Source organism: Mya arenaria, chromosome 7, assembly GCF_026914265.1.
Source record: "Mya arenaria isolate MELC-2E11 chromosome 7, ASM2691426v1".
NCBI classification, from domain to species: Eukaryota; Metazoa; Mollusca; class Bivalvia; order Myida; family Myidae; genus Mya; species Mya arenaria.
In genome coordinates this window covers 53,941,058-53,957,941 of record NC_069128.1, presented here as the reverse complement: position 1 = coordinate 53,957,941, position 16,884 = coordinate 53,941,058, and the positions used below count along the sequence as shown (strand labels likewise).

At 41.8% G+C, this 16,884-nt stretch overlaps 1 protein-coding gene across 8 annotated transcripts in view; it reads left to right on the top strand.

The window, feature by feature from the left end:
• Positions 1–16,536, top strand: part of LOC128241470 (uncharacterized) — a 163,256-nt gene extending 146,720 nt beyond the window's left edge. For 6 of the 8 annotated variants that reach the window (XM_052958410.1, XM_052958411.1, XM_052958412.1 and 3 more), the window contains 17 exons: positions 238–917; positions 1,244–1,419; positions 1,875–1,991; positions 2,371–2,558; positions 3,046–3,217; positions 3,602–3,700; positions 4,315–4,438; positions 5,292–5,575; positions 5,819–6,067; positions 6,392–6,535; positions 7,559–7,709; positions 8,630–8,756; positions 10,437–11,837; positions 12,902–13,102; positions 13,778–13,933; positions 14,464–15,087; positions 15,360–16,536. In XM_052958410.1, the coding sequence (XP_052814370.1) occupies positions 238–917; positions 1,244–1,419; positions 1,875–1,991; positions 2,371–2,558; positions 3,046–3,217; positions 3,602–3,700; positions 4,315–4,438; positions 5,292–5,575; positions 5,819–6,067; positions 6,392–6,535; positions 7,559–7,709; positions 8,630–8,756; positions 10,437–11,837; positions 12,902–13,102; positions 13,778–13,933; positions 14,464–15,087; positions 15,360–15,608 (5,142 nt within the window). In that variant the 3' untranslated portion in view covers positions 15,609–16,536. The remainder of the gene's footprint in view (positions 1–237; positions 918–1,243; positions 1,420–1,874; positions 1,992–2,370; positions 2,559–3,045; positions 3,218–3,601; positions 3,701–4,314; positions 4,439–5,291; positions 5,576–5,818; positions 6,068–6,391; positions 6,536–7,558; positions 7,710–8,629; positions 8,757–10,436; positions 11,838–12,901; positions 13,103–13,777; positions 13,934–14,463; positions 15,088–15,359) is intronic. The other 2 variants (XM_052958414.1, XM_052958415.1) reach the window with 2 other exon arrangements.
• The last annotated feature ends 348 nt before the right edge of the window (positions 16,537–16,884 follow it).

Below are 16,884 nucleotides of genomic sequence, written 5' to 3'. Positions count from 1 at the left end.
TGTCATCCGTGGTTCTTTTCAGTGACCTTCATACACTTGTCCGAGGTCTCGATTGTTCTTGGTTTTAACTGTAGTGTGGACATACACTGTATTCAGAAACATGCAGAGAATCACGTTGGAAATGTTCTTGTCATGTTTAGTATATGTTTATTTGGTATTAAACGGCTTTTATTTGATTTTTACAAATTTCTAACTTAAAGCGGAAAAACCAGTACATACCGTGTTTGAATGTTTCAGACGTTCGTGACCGGAAGTAACCTGAACGACTATAACTGGCACACGATGTACATCCGCCGACGTGCCGACGATGTGCAGGTCTGGGTGGACGATGAGCCACGCACCGTCGGCGTCATTGGAGGCGAGAACTACAACCTTTACATCGACCGCATCAAGTTTGGTTCAATTGGGGAGACGGGTGAACTGCGTGGAGGGAACTACATCGGCTACATGCAGAACTTCGTCTATGACGGACAGGAACTCTTTGGTCAGCTGAAGGGTCAGTCGTCCTCGGTGAAGTGGATCTTTGACCTCCCATTTGAAAGCTTACCTCTTCTCACATACAAGCCAATCACTGTCACTTCCGATGGCGCCTTCTTCCAGCTTCCGTCTATGACAGTTGGTCGAACGCTGAAGATAATGTTTAAATTTAAGACCCGAGAGTCGAACGGATTGATCCTCTACAACAGCGGAATCGGAAGTGACGTCATCGCCATTGAGCTGAGTGACGGGCAGATCCGGTTAGCGTACAACCTTGGCGCTGGGATCATGCACACGGTGGTACCGACCCGGAAGTTGAACGATAACGCGTGGCATGATGTGCAAGTTGCGCTCAACGACCGCGGACAGTTTACAGTGCGTGTGGACGGGGAGACAGTGCAGGTGTCCAACAGTGACCGGAACACGTTGTCTCTCAGCGGGTAGGTGAAACTATTATATCTAGCAACGTCTGTGATAAATAATCACCGACACGGTTGCCATATTAATTCCTTTTAGCCAAACTGTTGGAACATACACCATTCAGATATCAGATTCGACACTCAAAATAGACACATCAATGTGTACCAGGGATTGCAAAGATAAAAGATACATATCAAAATAGAATAGATAATATTCAAAATCTTGCTGTAACTGAGTAAAATAAAGAAGGTTCGAGTTCATAAAATAATATTGAACAGTGAGTTTTCCTGCAATATTGTGTATTTCTTTAAATAACACTTGTATTATCCTTTTCAAATATTTCCAGCATGTTGTATATTGGCGGGATGCCGACAGCGATGTTTTCACGACCGGAAGTGACGGCTCTGCTCGATTCCCGAAAGGGGTTCCGTGGCTGCATGGCGTCCGTCGACCTGAACGGCGCTGTACCAGACCTCGTCAGCTACGCAAGCGATAAGACGAAGGTCCTCAATGGATGCACGGGTAGGTGTTGAGAGTGCATGCAAGCACTTATTTCCAACGGGGTCCTTTGTTTTTGATGAATGGGCTGAACGCGGAAGGGACAGATGTGGGATACAAGAAAGTCCGGGTGCGATACGTTAGCTCTTTTTCGAAGATAGCCCTTGATTCTTTTACGTGTTCGGTGTAAAGCACCAATACACGTGGGTACAACTTTCCTGGGTTAGACCAGTACTGAGTGCACCACTTTTCCAAGCACTACCCTTCAGACGGTGATCTTTGAAATATGACACGTGTCCATCGACATGTTTGGAAAAAATAATAGTTTTTGAAGCAAACTCAATTTTATTCTCCCCTCGTATCCTTATTGCACATACAAAAATATGACACGTGTGTCATGTCTGAGATAAGGCCCTTTGTTATTTCTCTATCCCAACATACTTGTATATGATGATAAATTGTACTTCTCCCACTTACAGACCTGACAGTGCAGTGCCAGCCTAACGCCTGTGGGCCAGGCGTCTGTGTCCCCAGGGTGAACGATTTCTGGTGTGACTGTAACATGACGGGGCTCGTGGGCATCCCCTGTATTACCAGTGAGTACGAGTTCGGGCACAGTTTGTGACCTGTATCTCATAAATTGTTTTGTGTTTTTCTTTTAAAAAATAGCATTCTCTTTTTGGAACAGATACGTGGATGATGTACTTCATAATGGTAATTCAATATTGGAGTTTATCCTTTTGCATATATCGTTTCAGTAGTTTCTTGCACGTTAAGGTGTTTTCTTTACAAAATGCACTTGTTAACGTTGACCTAAACACAATGGCGATGGATTTCAGTTTTAACATCATATTCAGACAATATTTTACAAACAAAAGTATATATATAAAGATCGTACCTATGTTTTGGCCCTGTGTAATCGTAAACAAACATTTATATATTTCTTTACCTTAATACGAGATTCTTATATTTCAGATCCTAATGGTTACTACTTTGGCAAGAACGGTGGACGGGGTATCGTGGTGTACGAGTACCCTCTGGAGAAACAGGTGAACTCAAACTCGGACATGCTGGCTTTCGGCTTCAAGACGTTGGAGAAGGATGGAGTGCTTTACCGTATAGAGAGTAGCCTTGACAACAACGAGTATATAGAGATTAGGCTGGTGAGTGTAAATAACCTATCCATCATGCAATGCATTTGAATGTCACTCTGTATAGACTATAGAGGTGTGTTGACGTATAGAGAGTAGCCTAGACAACAACGAGTATATAGAGATTAGGCTGGTGAGTGTAAATACCCTATCCATCGTGCAATGCATTTGAATGTCACTCTGTATAGAGGTGTGTTGACGTATAGAGAGTAGCCTGGACAACAACGAGTATATAGAGATTAGGCTGGTGAGTGTATATAACCTATCCATCATGCAATGCATTTGAATGTCACTCTGTATAGTGAAGAGGCTTGTTTACGTATAGCGAGTAGCCATGCCAAATACGAATAGATAAGACATTTGATTGTTCACCCATAATTTTGTTCTTCATCAATGTAAGTGTTATAGCTACTTTTAATGTAGTATGTTTTGTTGGCTGAATTTACGCCACATCAGATGAGAATTCTCATTGCTTATTACAAATGTTTCCATGTTACAGGAAAATGGTCACGTAATCGCGGAGTCTAACACCGGAAGTGGTCTTGTGCGTCTCGTGGAGAACTCACGCGTGTTCAACGACGGGCAATACCACGTGGTTCGCTACATCCGCACCGGAAGTAACAGCACCCTGCAGGTGGACCAGCTCCCTACACAGTTGGCAGTTAACACAGGTACTCCCCTCGCCCCGACAATTGCCTCTATTCACTGTACTTCATTATTGACCATTTAAACCAATTTATAACAGACGTAGCCACACAGCTGGCCGTTAACATAGGTACGTCCAGAGAATATATATCATCGTGTATGAGATATAGCATCTAGATGCCACAACAGATCGCTTGTCACACAAACAATACCTTGCATATCTGATTTTCTCCCCAAAATTGCCAACCATACGTTCCCTTACGAGCGCATAATCATGGTCTGAAAACAACGACAAAGGGAGCTAACTTCTTTTCTTCACATGAAAAGGAGCGACGAGATTCGAAACAGTTTTATTTTCTATTTCTGTTACCAATAACTACCCATATAGACTCTGTATACATATTTTACAGGTGTTGTGTCGCTATTCAACAGCGTATACCGGGTGATGCTGGGAGGCCGCATAGACTCCAAGGGCGCCATCAACCAAAACTTCTACGGAATTATTGGAGGTAAAACTTAAGGCATTAATTATAACTTAAGAATGCGAAAAGTATTTGTCAAACTATATTATTATCCAAACGGATTATGCATAAACAACTAAAGGACATTAGTGGAAATACCTACGGGGTAGCCGGAAATAGAACTTGGTGTCTACGGATAATATTTTTGCTGTTACAAAATGTCATGTTCATGGAAAACCTGCCTTAAACTAATAAAAAGTGTTACATGGTCTAATTTGTTCTATGAATGGTTTAATTTGTGTCTAAAGGAACTTCTATTCAACTCACCGTACGATCGTTTTGTCAAACCAATGCTTTTTGAGTACAGTCGAATCCCGTTGGCTCGAACTCCCAGGAACTGCGAAATTGCATCGAGCCTCGGAAGGTTCGAGCCAAGCGGGAATGCTTACATTCAATAGAAAAAAAATCGGTCATTACAATCCAGTTCGAGCCAACGAAAAAATCGAGTCAAACTAATTAGAGCAAACAGGGTTTGACTGTAGTAAAACTATGCATATCGAAGTACTAAACTTGATCTTATGAGGTTAAGAGCTCGTATGCTTGTTGACAAGGTGGCTCCTATAAGCAATCAACAAAAACATATCCTACCCCCAATGTTTCAGGTGCCTACTACAACGGTCATCGATGGCTGGATCTCCTCCTTTCCAACACGGCATTGCACGGGAAACTCGTGAACATTCGGGGAGACGTCGTGCTCACAAAGACTTACCTACTGGTGGCCGGCGGGTGAGTTTTGATAAGGGAGGGAATATGACGGGGGTAGGTTTTGAGTGAAGTGATGGTGATGGTTGGGATAGAGGAATCTCATGAACATCACCCTCCGCATGCACCTACTGGTGCCCGGAGGGTGAGTTTTGATTATTGGAGGAATATGACGGGGGTGGGTGAGAGTGATAAAATGTGGTGGTTGGGACAGATGAATCTCGTGGTCCGGATCTACGTGTTCCTACTGGTACCAACTGGTGCCCGGCGGATGAGATCTGTTAGAAAGTAAGGAATGGAAGGGAGGATGGTAGTTAGTGGGTGAGGAAGGTAGATGCTGGTGATGAATATGTGTTATGGACGGGAAGTGGAAACTTGTAGTCACTGTGCTTATTAAGACCTTTAATGATTGCCGGAAGGTGGGTTGGGGCGGGGATAATGGGGGAGGGGCTGGGTATTTGGTAGATTACTGTGGGTTGAGGTAAGGGACATGGGAAACCACAGATGTTTTTCCAAAAAAAATTCTTTCGAGCCAAAGAAATTGGTTCTATTCTCTAAAAATAGAGCTCAAACTGTAAATTAGGTACCTCATACATGCATTTCACAAAACAAATCGAACCCAGTATATTAAACGCGAATGAATTAGCAGCCCATGGTCGTAACCACTCGGCTTGATACATAACGTTTGTCACACTATGTTACACTTTCCGTTAAATGAGTTACTATTTTTCTATTTTTATTGTCATACTTTATATTGAAACTGGTAAACACCATGGTAAAACCATCAACATATAAGATTGTCAGGTATGATATTTATAATTGACATTAAACTATTTTTCGTTCTTTTGTAATTTAATTTTCGTCTGTTCCCTTTAAGCGGAAAGACAACACCCGCCCCGCCTGATCTTATTATCAACCCGACGGAACAGATTCCCGTGAATGTCGGCGGTGGTGGAGTAATCGGTCCAGGCGTCGGCGGTGGAGGCGGCGGCGGAAGCGTCGGGGTCCCGAGTTTTGGCGGAGCTGGGCCCTATCTCTCTCCTCTCGGGAGTGGCATCAACGTGGGTGCCAGCCCTAACGCAGGACGCGTGGTATCGGCCCTGGCTGGAGGACCGATCATGCCCGGAGCTCGGGCTGGTGCTGTGGTCGGAACTGTTCTTGGTATGTGGGACACCGTCTCTTTCGATCGTTTAAAGTACTTGTGTTCAAACTTTATTGTTCTGTAAGTTAAAGAGAGTTGAAGTATAGTAAACAACATTTATTCAACCTGCATGTTTAACGTCTGAATACTACTTTATTTATTCGCGTAATCTGTTACTTAGTGTTAGTTACAAAACATTTCTGAAAACAATTTAGCGTCTGTTTCCATCTCAAATCATCTGAATGTTCATCAACAATTCCCAGGTACTATGGCCTTTCTGACGAGTCTGATGTGGGCGCTATACAAACTGAAACCCGGTGTGCCCACTTGCCTCTCTCCCGGAGCCGGTGCGGCCGGAAGTGGCGCCGGCATGAGCATCTCCTCTCCACGACCCGCCTCCAACCTTGGGGCCGTTCAGGCGGCGAGCGCTGGAGCGGGCGGCGCTGGTGGTGGTGCGGGAGGTGCCGGTGCCGGGGCGACAAAAATGACGGTTGTAAATGGATCAGCGGCAGGTATGAAAGATTGCAGTCATCAATTTAATAATGATAGTTGTACATTGCCTTTGAGAAACAAAGCATTGTATTATATTTCTTAAAATATGATTTATAGCATGACTTATACGTTAGAGTAATTTTTTTTTCTCTTTTACCTTTATTTTGCATCAGAATTATATTTACAATACTTAGAATACATTAATCCCTCCATTGAAATCGAAATACCCAAGCATACAGACGGGAAATATTTCGAATTCATACCGTATTAGCAACGCATGCCTAAATGAACTTCCGGTTACATCCGGTCGCTCATCCCTCGCTTTACCTCCCTTCCTCTCACAGGCGGCGGCGGCGGTGCGGGCGGCGGAAACTCCACATACACTTCATACTTCCAATCCTCGTCCACTGCCGTTTCCGGTGGCGGCGCGGGAGGCGGTGGTGCTGGTGGCGCGGACGTGATCGACTCTTCAACTCTCAGGGCTACAGGTGTGCCCTCCTGTTATGTCTATCTCTTTTCTGTGTTCTCCTTTCCTATGTTATTATTTCTGTTATTCATTACCATTGTTTTCTATTGGCTATTCATTGGCTTTGTTGATATAACTGCTCGTTGTTTAAGAGTAAATTTACAGACATTATATAGTTTCCCGCCTGAAATCCTATTATCCGAAATCAGTGTGTGTATACTACGTCATAAATTCCGTCATATATGCTACGTCGGAAGGCAATATTTTGCCTTGAATGAAGACTTTAAAGCTGCACTCTCACAGATTTACCGTTTTGACAACTTTTTTGTCTTGGAATGAGCCAATTTTTTGCGTAAATATCTGCAAACCACTGATATAAGACTACTGACAAAATCGCAGATTTTTATATTTAAGTTCAAAAATTGATGTCGTATGCATTTTTCTTAAACCGTTAGTACGGTTTAAACCATAAAACATTAATTTTCGAACGGAAATATGAAATTCAGCGATCTGGGTTTTTTGTCAATAGTCTTATATCACTGGTTTGAAGATATTTACGCAAACAATTGCTCATTCCAATACAAAAAATAAAAAAAAGTTGTCAAAACGGTAAATCTGTGAGAGTGCAGCTTTAAACCAAGATATACACACGTGGTAAACACACACTGGAAATAGACAGTATGAATAACAATCCAATCAGATAGTCTTTGCTTTAGTTTGCTATGAGAGTTTTTTGTGTGAAACCAAGCCCTGCTTAACGAAATAAAAAAAACAAAAAACGTTTGGCATTCCACGACCGGAACTACTATCTTAAAAACTTATATACAGAGTGTATGAAGTAAACTGAACGCAAACATATTCAAAATATTATAGCAATGTAACCTGTTCGTAAGTTCCTAGTTTAATTGTTTGTTTCAAGTAATTCAAAGTATCAATTAAAACCAGATTTTTAGAAGGGAAATGATATCCAAAATAGTCTTCAATAAACTTTTACTGGTATACATGTTTTTTTAAATTCAAACCAACTAGTCGCCTCCCCTTCCAGGCACCTTTTCAAACAGGGGTACAGCGATCGGCTCTCCGACGGCAGACAGACGTATGGGGTCTTCGTCGTATTCTTCCAATGCAAACTATCAATCCAATACCATGCAGTCTTATGGCAGTGGCGGCGGCACTATGGACCGCGGATATACCGGGTAGGTCACATTATGGGATATATAAAGTTTTACTGTCGTCGGCATACTCCACCATCTATCGATCCTACATCATGCAGTCTTATGGCAGTGGCGGCGGCACTATGGACCGCGGATATACCGGGTAGGTCACATTATGGGATATATAAAGTTTTACTGTCGTCGGCATACTCCACCATCTATCGATCCTACATCATGCAGTCTTATGGCAGTGGCGTCGGCACTATTGACCGCGGATATACTGGGTAGGTGACATAATGGGATATATACAGTTTAACTGCCGTCGGCATACTCCACCATCTGTCAATCCTACACCAGGCAGTCCTATGACAGTGGCGGCGGCACTATGTACCGCGGGTATACCGGGTAGGTGACATTATGGGATATATACAGATTAACTGTCTTCGGCATACTCCACCATCTATCAATTTAACACCCTGCAGTCTTATGGCAAAGGCGGCGGCACTATGGACCGCGGATATACCGTCGTCGGCATACTCCACCAACTATCAGGCAAACACCTTGCAGTATTACGGCGGTGGTGTCGGTACTATGGACCGCGGTATACCGGGTAGGTGACATTATGGGATATGTACAGTTTTACCGTCGTCGGCATACTCCACCAACTATCAGGCAAACACCATGCAGTATTACGGCGGTACACTCACATCTTCGGTAGCACTTCCAGGAAACTATAATTTCATCACGACGTAGTCTTATGGAAGTAAAGACGGTACTGTAGAAAGTGGAATGCTCGGATATACACGATACATGACATGTTTATTCAGACCTTAGTCGGCTAACTCGAACAATTTTCACTGACCAAGCGATATTATACATGGTTTGAATGCTGCATATGATAGTTCGTGGTATCTGTTAAGGTTATAACATGTATATACATATATATATTTTTTATGTTTCAGACAATATTTATCTCAATCCGCTGGGGGTGGGGACGGTATCCCTGACTACGATATGCCGGTTGGAGGTACAATGCAGTCGGGCCAGTCCTACTCCTCCTCAACACTCAACACCAACTATAACTACCAGGTAAGAGAATTACCTTCAACCCAGTCATGTCCTACTTTGTGTGTATATTTGTTGCACTTACCGAGTTTTTATTCCTAACCGGGGGAGCTGGGGGCGGGCATTGGAAGGAACCGGGGGAGCTGGGGGCGGGCATTGGAAGGAACCGGGGGAGCTGGGGGCGGGCATTGGAAGGAAGGGGATGAATGTTTCGCCCGAGAAACCGGGGGAGCTGGGGGCGGGCATTGGAAGGAAGGGTATGAATGTTTCGCCCGAGAAACCGGGGGAGCTGGGGGCGGGCATTGGATGGAAGGGGATGAATGTTTCGCCCGAGAAACCGGGGGAGCTGGGGGCGGGCATTGGAAGGAAGGGGATGAATGTTTCGCCCGAGAAACCGGGGGAGCTGGGGGCGGGCATTGGAAGGAAGGGTATGAATGTTTCGCCCGAGAAACCGGGGGAGCTGGGGGCGGGGATTGGAAGGAAGGGTATGAATGTTTCGCCCGAGAAATTCACTTGACCTGTTTCGTTTTACACTCCGAGCTTTTTTCAAAGCTGAGACATCCCCCAATTAGGTTAATTTTACAACTCTTTGGGCACTAGAAGAAATACTACAAATGCGAATTCTTTGTACAGGGTGTGCCCGCCCGAACCCCCTTGTTTGGAAAAAACATTGATGTTTGTAAATTTATGTTTCATTCTTTATGCGAAACGATTATTAGGGTTCGGAAGAATAACTAACCGACAATGTGTATGCACAATAACAATAATGGTTGGTAGAATAAGATGTTTGCTGCTTGTGTTATGTGATTATTTTTTTATTTAATCAACTGCATATTCTCTTTTATGTGTGCGTTTACGAAAATGTATAATAAAACAACCGGTGATGTTCATCAGAATTGCTATTTATGTTTACGTACAAAATTTGTAATTGCTATTTTTATCCCTATAAATCATTTCAATGTAACCGGCTTCCACAAAATTATTAGATGACATACATGTTTATATATAATAATCTTATACCAGCCACTTGACATGTTATAGTTAGATGACATACAGTAAATTCTTAATGAATAAGAAGGGGCGGTGTGGGCGTAGCTAACGAGCCCTTCTTTATTATAAAGAAATTACTTCATGTCATCCAACTGACTTAGAATACAACCTCATTGGTTTATACATTGCCAACGCAAAATCTGACGCAGGGAGTGTGTATCGGATACTTGGCAGTAGGCGGACTTTTAAAAACCTGCGAATGGTGAAATTCTTAACGATTAAGTCTAGTATTTAATGATCTGCAATTTCATTGGCTTAAAATGTAGGTTGTATTCTAAATATGGCATACTAACAAAACATACATTCAACCATATATATAATAGAAAGTTGAACTACGCCGAAAGGTAAGAAATTGAAAACCAATACCAATGACGGGTGATTGTTTTTAGTCAACCGGAAGGCACAAACTAGAATACTAGAATCGCTGGTGTTTTTTGCACAATGTAAACTTTTTGTATGTTTTTAGTTGTTCGTAGATTTTTAAAATGAAAAACGCATGCGTGTTATTGTAATAACAATTTTGGACTAACATGTCGGGGGATGAAGGCGGAAAAGATGCATGTGACGTTAAAAATAGAAGCACGCCGACCATGTTTACCTTCACAATTGCTTTCTAGTGAAACTAAAATACAATTTTGTTTACTAACCATGCAGGTCACAAGTTCAGCTAACTCGCGTAGGAATGTAAAAGTTGTTTCATCCGCGCCACAAAATTATACTTCCGTTCTGAACGTCATAATGACCTCTGGACGGCACGGAAATATAGAGGCGCCTCGCTGTGATCTCTACACGGCGGCATTCGCGCCGGGACGTAATCAGGGATTTGTGGATCGGGCTGAGGACATGGTGGTGGAACAGACGCCCCCTATCCTGATTGTTCGACCGATGGTTGGTTCCGTTACTAACGCAGGATCTGAAAGCAGCTCAGGTGTAACGCTGCATACTTCCGGCGATCCACATGCAAGCTACAGCAACCGCGGGTACCAGACGATGCCAGGGAGAGGAGAGTTGATCGGAATTGGTGAAAATAGGAATACGTCCAACCGGAAGTCATCGTTACAGGTTCCCGCTGCCGGAAGTTCGAAAGCTGGCTACCAGCGGCTGGAGAATAGTTCATCAGAAACTAACGTCAATACTTTCAAAAGTGAGACATCGCGAACAGCCACCACGACTCACATCGACCATTCACGGGATGACCTATTCGAATCTACAACCACGATCATCTCCAATGTCCGGTCCGATTCCATGGACACAGGACTGTTCGATGGTAGTTCCAATAGTCAATCTGAAGGCCTTATGCTTGATCTAAGTTTCGACGATATAATGAAAGACGTTCAGTCAGGTCATTTCGGAGGAGGCAGAGAGGAAACATCAATTGATAATCTGTATGCCAAGGTAAACAAGAATTCTAAAAGTCAGAAATCCGTTGAAAGTTCGCAGTCCTTCGAAATGGATGATTTTACGTCTTCGACGATGAGCAAATCCTCGGGCGGATACGCAGTTACATGTACGGCTCAACTGAAAGACGAAAATAAATCAAATCAGCAGTTTGACAGCAGTGCATCATCCAAGAGTTCTCAGAAGCAGGTTCTGTCCGGAGTTGATGGGAACATTGTTGGAGATTTCGTAGTCGTAGATTATGGGAATGAAAACAACAGATCCGGGCGTTCATCGCCGTTTATTGGCCAGCAAACGGATCGGTCGGAGAACATCATCGTGCATCAGCCAGAGACCTTTACACGGAAAACATCAGTACCGTCTGGAAATTCAGGGCTGACCCAATCGTCTTCTCAATCATCAACGGTACATGTTCTGGATGAAACCACTGGCCAATCTTCGACCCACGGAAGCTCCACCATTAATATCATTGTCACTGGCGACAAAAGCGGAAGTGGGGTCTCCATGACCGGAAGTGGTCGCGACCTGGACGCGGAGCTTAATGCAAGCGTCCACAACCTTCTAACAGGGATTAATGTGGACGCCGGCAGGTGGGAGGATGCACAGTCGCTCACTTCCGTTGGGTCGACCGGAAGTGACGATACGGACGTGTATCAGGTACACGTGCACGGCAGTCTTCCGCTTGACCTATCGGCGATAAAACCTCGATTATAGGCATTTCCTGTAATGAACAAATGCATCATATTTGCTCTCTTACATCGTTGATGCCTCGTTTTGTACGAGTGATGTAGATTGTGCTCTTGTTTCATGATCGTATTTGCGCTGTCCATTATCGCCTATTTATCATTCTTGTTCCAGTCCAATGATTAATAAAACGACTTAGCATGATACAATGGGAATGCGTAATTGTTATGCATGATTAGATCATGTGTACATGAAAGTAAAATTGTATTTTTTCATTCTATTTTTCTGTTCATTCTCGTAATCATTCCTGCATCATAATTTGCCTTATTCACTTCTATGCATGAGTAGTGTAGTTGTATTACAGTACGGATCACGAGTTTCTCTTTATTTATGTATATATTGCATGACTGTAATTAATTTCTATTTTCTTTTATTTACTTTATTCATTTTAGCTCGACTCTTTTTCTATGAAATGAAATAAAACACCATATTGTTATGACAATGCGTTTGAACTCTTTTGTAGATTGGAACCACTTTGTAGCCTTCTGTGTATACATGTTTTCTGTACTTTATAAAAGGCCATTTTAAACTAATATGTGTAAAGGTTGGTTGTACAAAACCGCAATTATGATTATTAAACCAAAATGTATACTTTCCAAGCGATTGTTTAGCCACACTTAAAAAGATAAACTGACATGTAATTTCAGTTCATAAAAATAATTCAAAAAATAGAAATTTATTAAATCTGCAACAATTGATGACCGATGGCCTATTTTGATAGTTATTAGTAAAACATGCAAATCAACGCTACTTTTAACGTTGTTAACGTCATCGCTATAAACTTTCAAATTGATATTGTACTGTGAGTTTCATGGATATACCTGTGATCTGCAGTATTCCTTCAGTGTACTTGTTTTATTCAAACGTATAAGCACCTCATCAAATATTTCACATTTGAAAGTTAACAACGATGTCGTTTATGCCGTTGTTAACGTTAACAAAATTCTGAACAACCGGGCCATTGTCTTCCATTGCAGGTCCAGAATCTCAAAACAGTCGTCATGAACAAGCAGGGACAGTACGTGATGTCATCAGCGAGTGGCGGGTTCGGCGCGGGGGCGGTTACACCTGGGGCCGCTGCGGACGAGGTGCGAGTAGACTGTTGTCTGATGACCGGAGACGGACGAAGTGTAGTGACTGGAAGTAGCCTTGGACCACCACAAGTCTGGGACATGCAGGTCTGTTTTAGTGTAATATTCAACAATAAATAACATTAAATACATTGATTATTGCGTTAAGAAAATCGAAAACATATGTAAAATATAAATTTCATCTGGTCGAAATAAAAGACTGCTAGATTGGAAATGAAATTAACAAAGATGTAAAGCTTATGTCAAAAGTAGCCATAACTCCTCTATATAAGGATACACTACATCAGACCGCATAATAAAGTGAGAATACAATAAAATATTCAATATCCTAAAAATAGAGGAAAAGAAATGATTAACCATATTTGCAAAGATATAATTGAGATCTTGTCGAGAAAAAGTAATATAAGAACTTGTGGTGGTATATGTGTGTGTGTGTGGGGGGGGGGGGGGGGGGGGAGAGGAAAACACGCGTCTGAACCGGATTACAATTAAAGAACAAGTGAAAAAGACGCCAAATTAAGAAGGGGGACAATTGAACAATGGGCAATGAGAAAGAGTTCCCTCCCTTAATAATAAAATAAATCCTAAAAAATATTTTTAATGGATTAAAAGTCAACTAATACCCGTTAATAAAAGAGGTTACTGAAACATCATATTATATACACTTGGCCCTTATTGTCTCTTTTTTCACGGGAAAACCTTCAGTCGAGGGCACATATACTTTCTAAAACGGTTTTCAAGTTTGATGTGTCATTTTTTCAGACGGGTGAACTACAGAACATTATGAAGGGTGACACGATAGGCTCTACCAACCTCCACCTGGTGTGCGGGGACCGGCTGCTCGTGGGAGCCGTGCACGCGGATATGGAGATTAATGAATACTCAAGCCGAAAGGGCGTCTTTAACCACACACTACAGGTATCCGCGATATTTCACTCAAGATAGGTTTAAAGATTTAGGTGCGTTTAAAATTGTACTGATGAAAGAAGGCAGTATGACATCATGGTTTGCTGTCACTGTAAACAAAATGGTGGCACCCATCGAACAACATGTCTAGAAGATCATGTATTATTTTAAGTTTGTTTACCGTTCTTTTAAGTATGTCAACGTTCTATAAACAGACAATTTCAAAATTTAAATTTTTTTTTTCTATGTGTCACGGGAAGTAGGGAGATATTGTCAAGTAGATCTGAATTGTTTGGAGATGTTGACACTCTTCAGGTACTTGAAAATATATTTTAAATGTTTTGTATGTTCCTGCTTTCAATTTAAACGCATTAATCATTTAAGCATTGGGAGTAAACTTGCTTTTTTTCATCTCAAACTCACCAGAGCTGTAACACTCTGTCACTCCAGGTTTCGCATTGTTTATATATATGTTTAGGACACAAGAAAAAATATATCCAAGAAATACAACCATCTGTACAATGCTATTGTCCTATTTTCAGATCTGGGATTTCCAAACAGGTCGGCCACTGGCCATGGCTGTGGGCGAGTATTGTTCCGCGCTGTGTCCCATGAGTGATAGTGACAAAGTGCTCTTCGGACGGACGGACAAATTTGGGGATGCAACGTCCATTATCGCCTGGGACCTTATGGGGAATCAAATGATCAAAGAAATGCGATATGATGCGCCAGTAGGAAACAATGACTACATTTCCTTCCTAACCAAATCAAAGAACGACCGCTATATAATAGCGGGATTCACGAACTCATTTGATAATAACGCAGAATTCATGACATTTGATATGACATTAACTAGCTATAACGTAAATGAACCCGCCATGTTGAAATTAGACGCAAATCCGGAAGTAACAGCCATCTTGCCAAAGGACGAAGCAGTGACAGGTTTGAGAAACGGTGACCTTGTCGTCTGGAGCCTCCGGACTGCGCAACCAAGTCGGCAACTGCTCGGAAGTGGCGGTGCGCATGCGCATACACGGGAAGTGAAGAGCGTGACGTTATCGGATGACGGGCGTTACCTGGTTTCCGGTTCGGCGGACGGGACATTAAAGGTGTGGGACATGAACACGGAGAGGCCCATTCATACGCTGCAGGGACACACGGATGAGGTGAGTTGGACATCTATGTGGTAAAATTCTGAAAAAGTTAAAAAGAGCAAAGTTAAAAGAAGCGTCGAGGCTTGTCATTATTAAAATGATATGATAATTATTCGCTGGTGTATATTTTGAAACTTATATTGAATTTGCATAATGTAACATTCTAATTTGTTTCTTATTGTTTAAACACTTGTAGTCATATTTGATACACGTCGTAAATTAAAGATGTAATTACTGAAACGTTGAGTCTAAAATATGATATTCATTCTTTTTTTCGTTGCAAGGTTTGGTGTACTGCTATCTCGAGCGACAACGAGATCGCTGTTTCAGGTTCCGCTGACGGCACGATCCGCCTGTGGCGCGTGAAGAACGGAACGGAAATGTGCGTGTTCAACTGCGGTGTGGACATCTTCGACGTCACCATGTCACGTGACAAGGGAACCATCGTTGCCCTGGGAGACAAATATGGCGCCCGGAAGTTGATCATGCTGCAGGTGGTCAGAACGAAAATCAAGAAGATCGTGAGCTCTTAGACAAGAGAGCGTGGCATAGCTCTGAACAGTCTTTATAACAACCTCCAGTCAGCTAGCTTTATAAGAACTATTATATTTTCAATTGTATGACTTTATTTCCCCCAGTTAGATAAAGGGTTAACTCCTGTATGGAGAATACAGAAAAAACAAAACAATTAGACTTGTTTTTTGTTTTTTTATTATTTTAAGTCAGTGAATTATTAAGGAAGTTGAAGAATAACACAGTTAAGCGCATTAACAATATACAATAGATTCATTTTGAACATATTTAGTTAAGAGGTCCTATATATCGTATATGTCAGAATATATTAAGCATGTGCATTGTTAATACATTTATTCATTTGCTTGCTTTACCTATTTGCAACGAAACAAACAAATGTTTAACTCCATGTTTTGAGTCACCTGAATATCATCGATATAACTTATTTATACAACTGTCGGATTTGAATGGAGAAAAACAACAACAAAAAAAATACAAAAATATACATTAAAGGAGGGCTGTTCCAAAACATAAATAATTACATTAAAAGAGGGTTGTCCCAGAATTAGACAAACGCCATTTATAGAAGGAGTGGATGTCGGAGAATTTTGAAATATTATATATAAATAATATCTGCAATCGTGAGCAAAATTTAAGAGAAAAGTTCCCTAAACTGATAAAAGATATGTATGTTTCTTGAAATCCTGCGCACGCAAATTTAACACCAAAGCGTCTACGCGACATTTTAAATTAGTTGAAACTGTTTCGTCTTTTTTGTACATTTGTATTTAAAAATAACACTTTACAATACACTTTTTGGGACATTTCTCTGAGTAACTTATGTTTTCTGTTATAGATACTTACTGCTATTGTGTTTTGACAAACATTATGTATAATTGTTGTTGTCAATGGCCTAGATATTTATGCTTAATAAATTATTGAAATATCTCAAAATTTGGTGATTTAGACGCACATACACATTACAAAGAAGATACGAGTGGTCTAGTCGTATGACTGTCTGCCTCTTACGACAGAGGTTGTGTGTTCTTTCCCAACCAGGGCGAGAGTGGTCTAGTGGTATAGGAGTTCGCCTCTCACCATAGAGGTCGTTGGTTCAATCTCCACCAGGGTGAGAGTGGTCTAGTGGTAAAGGAGTTTGCCTCTCACCATAGAGGTTGTTGGTTCAATCTCCACCAAGGTGAAAGTGGTCTAGTGGTATAGGAGTTCGCCTCTCACCATAGAGGTTGTTGGTTCAATCTCCACCAGGAGGAGAGTGGTCTAGTGGTATAGGAGTTT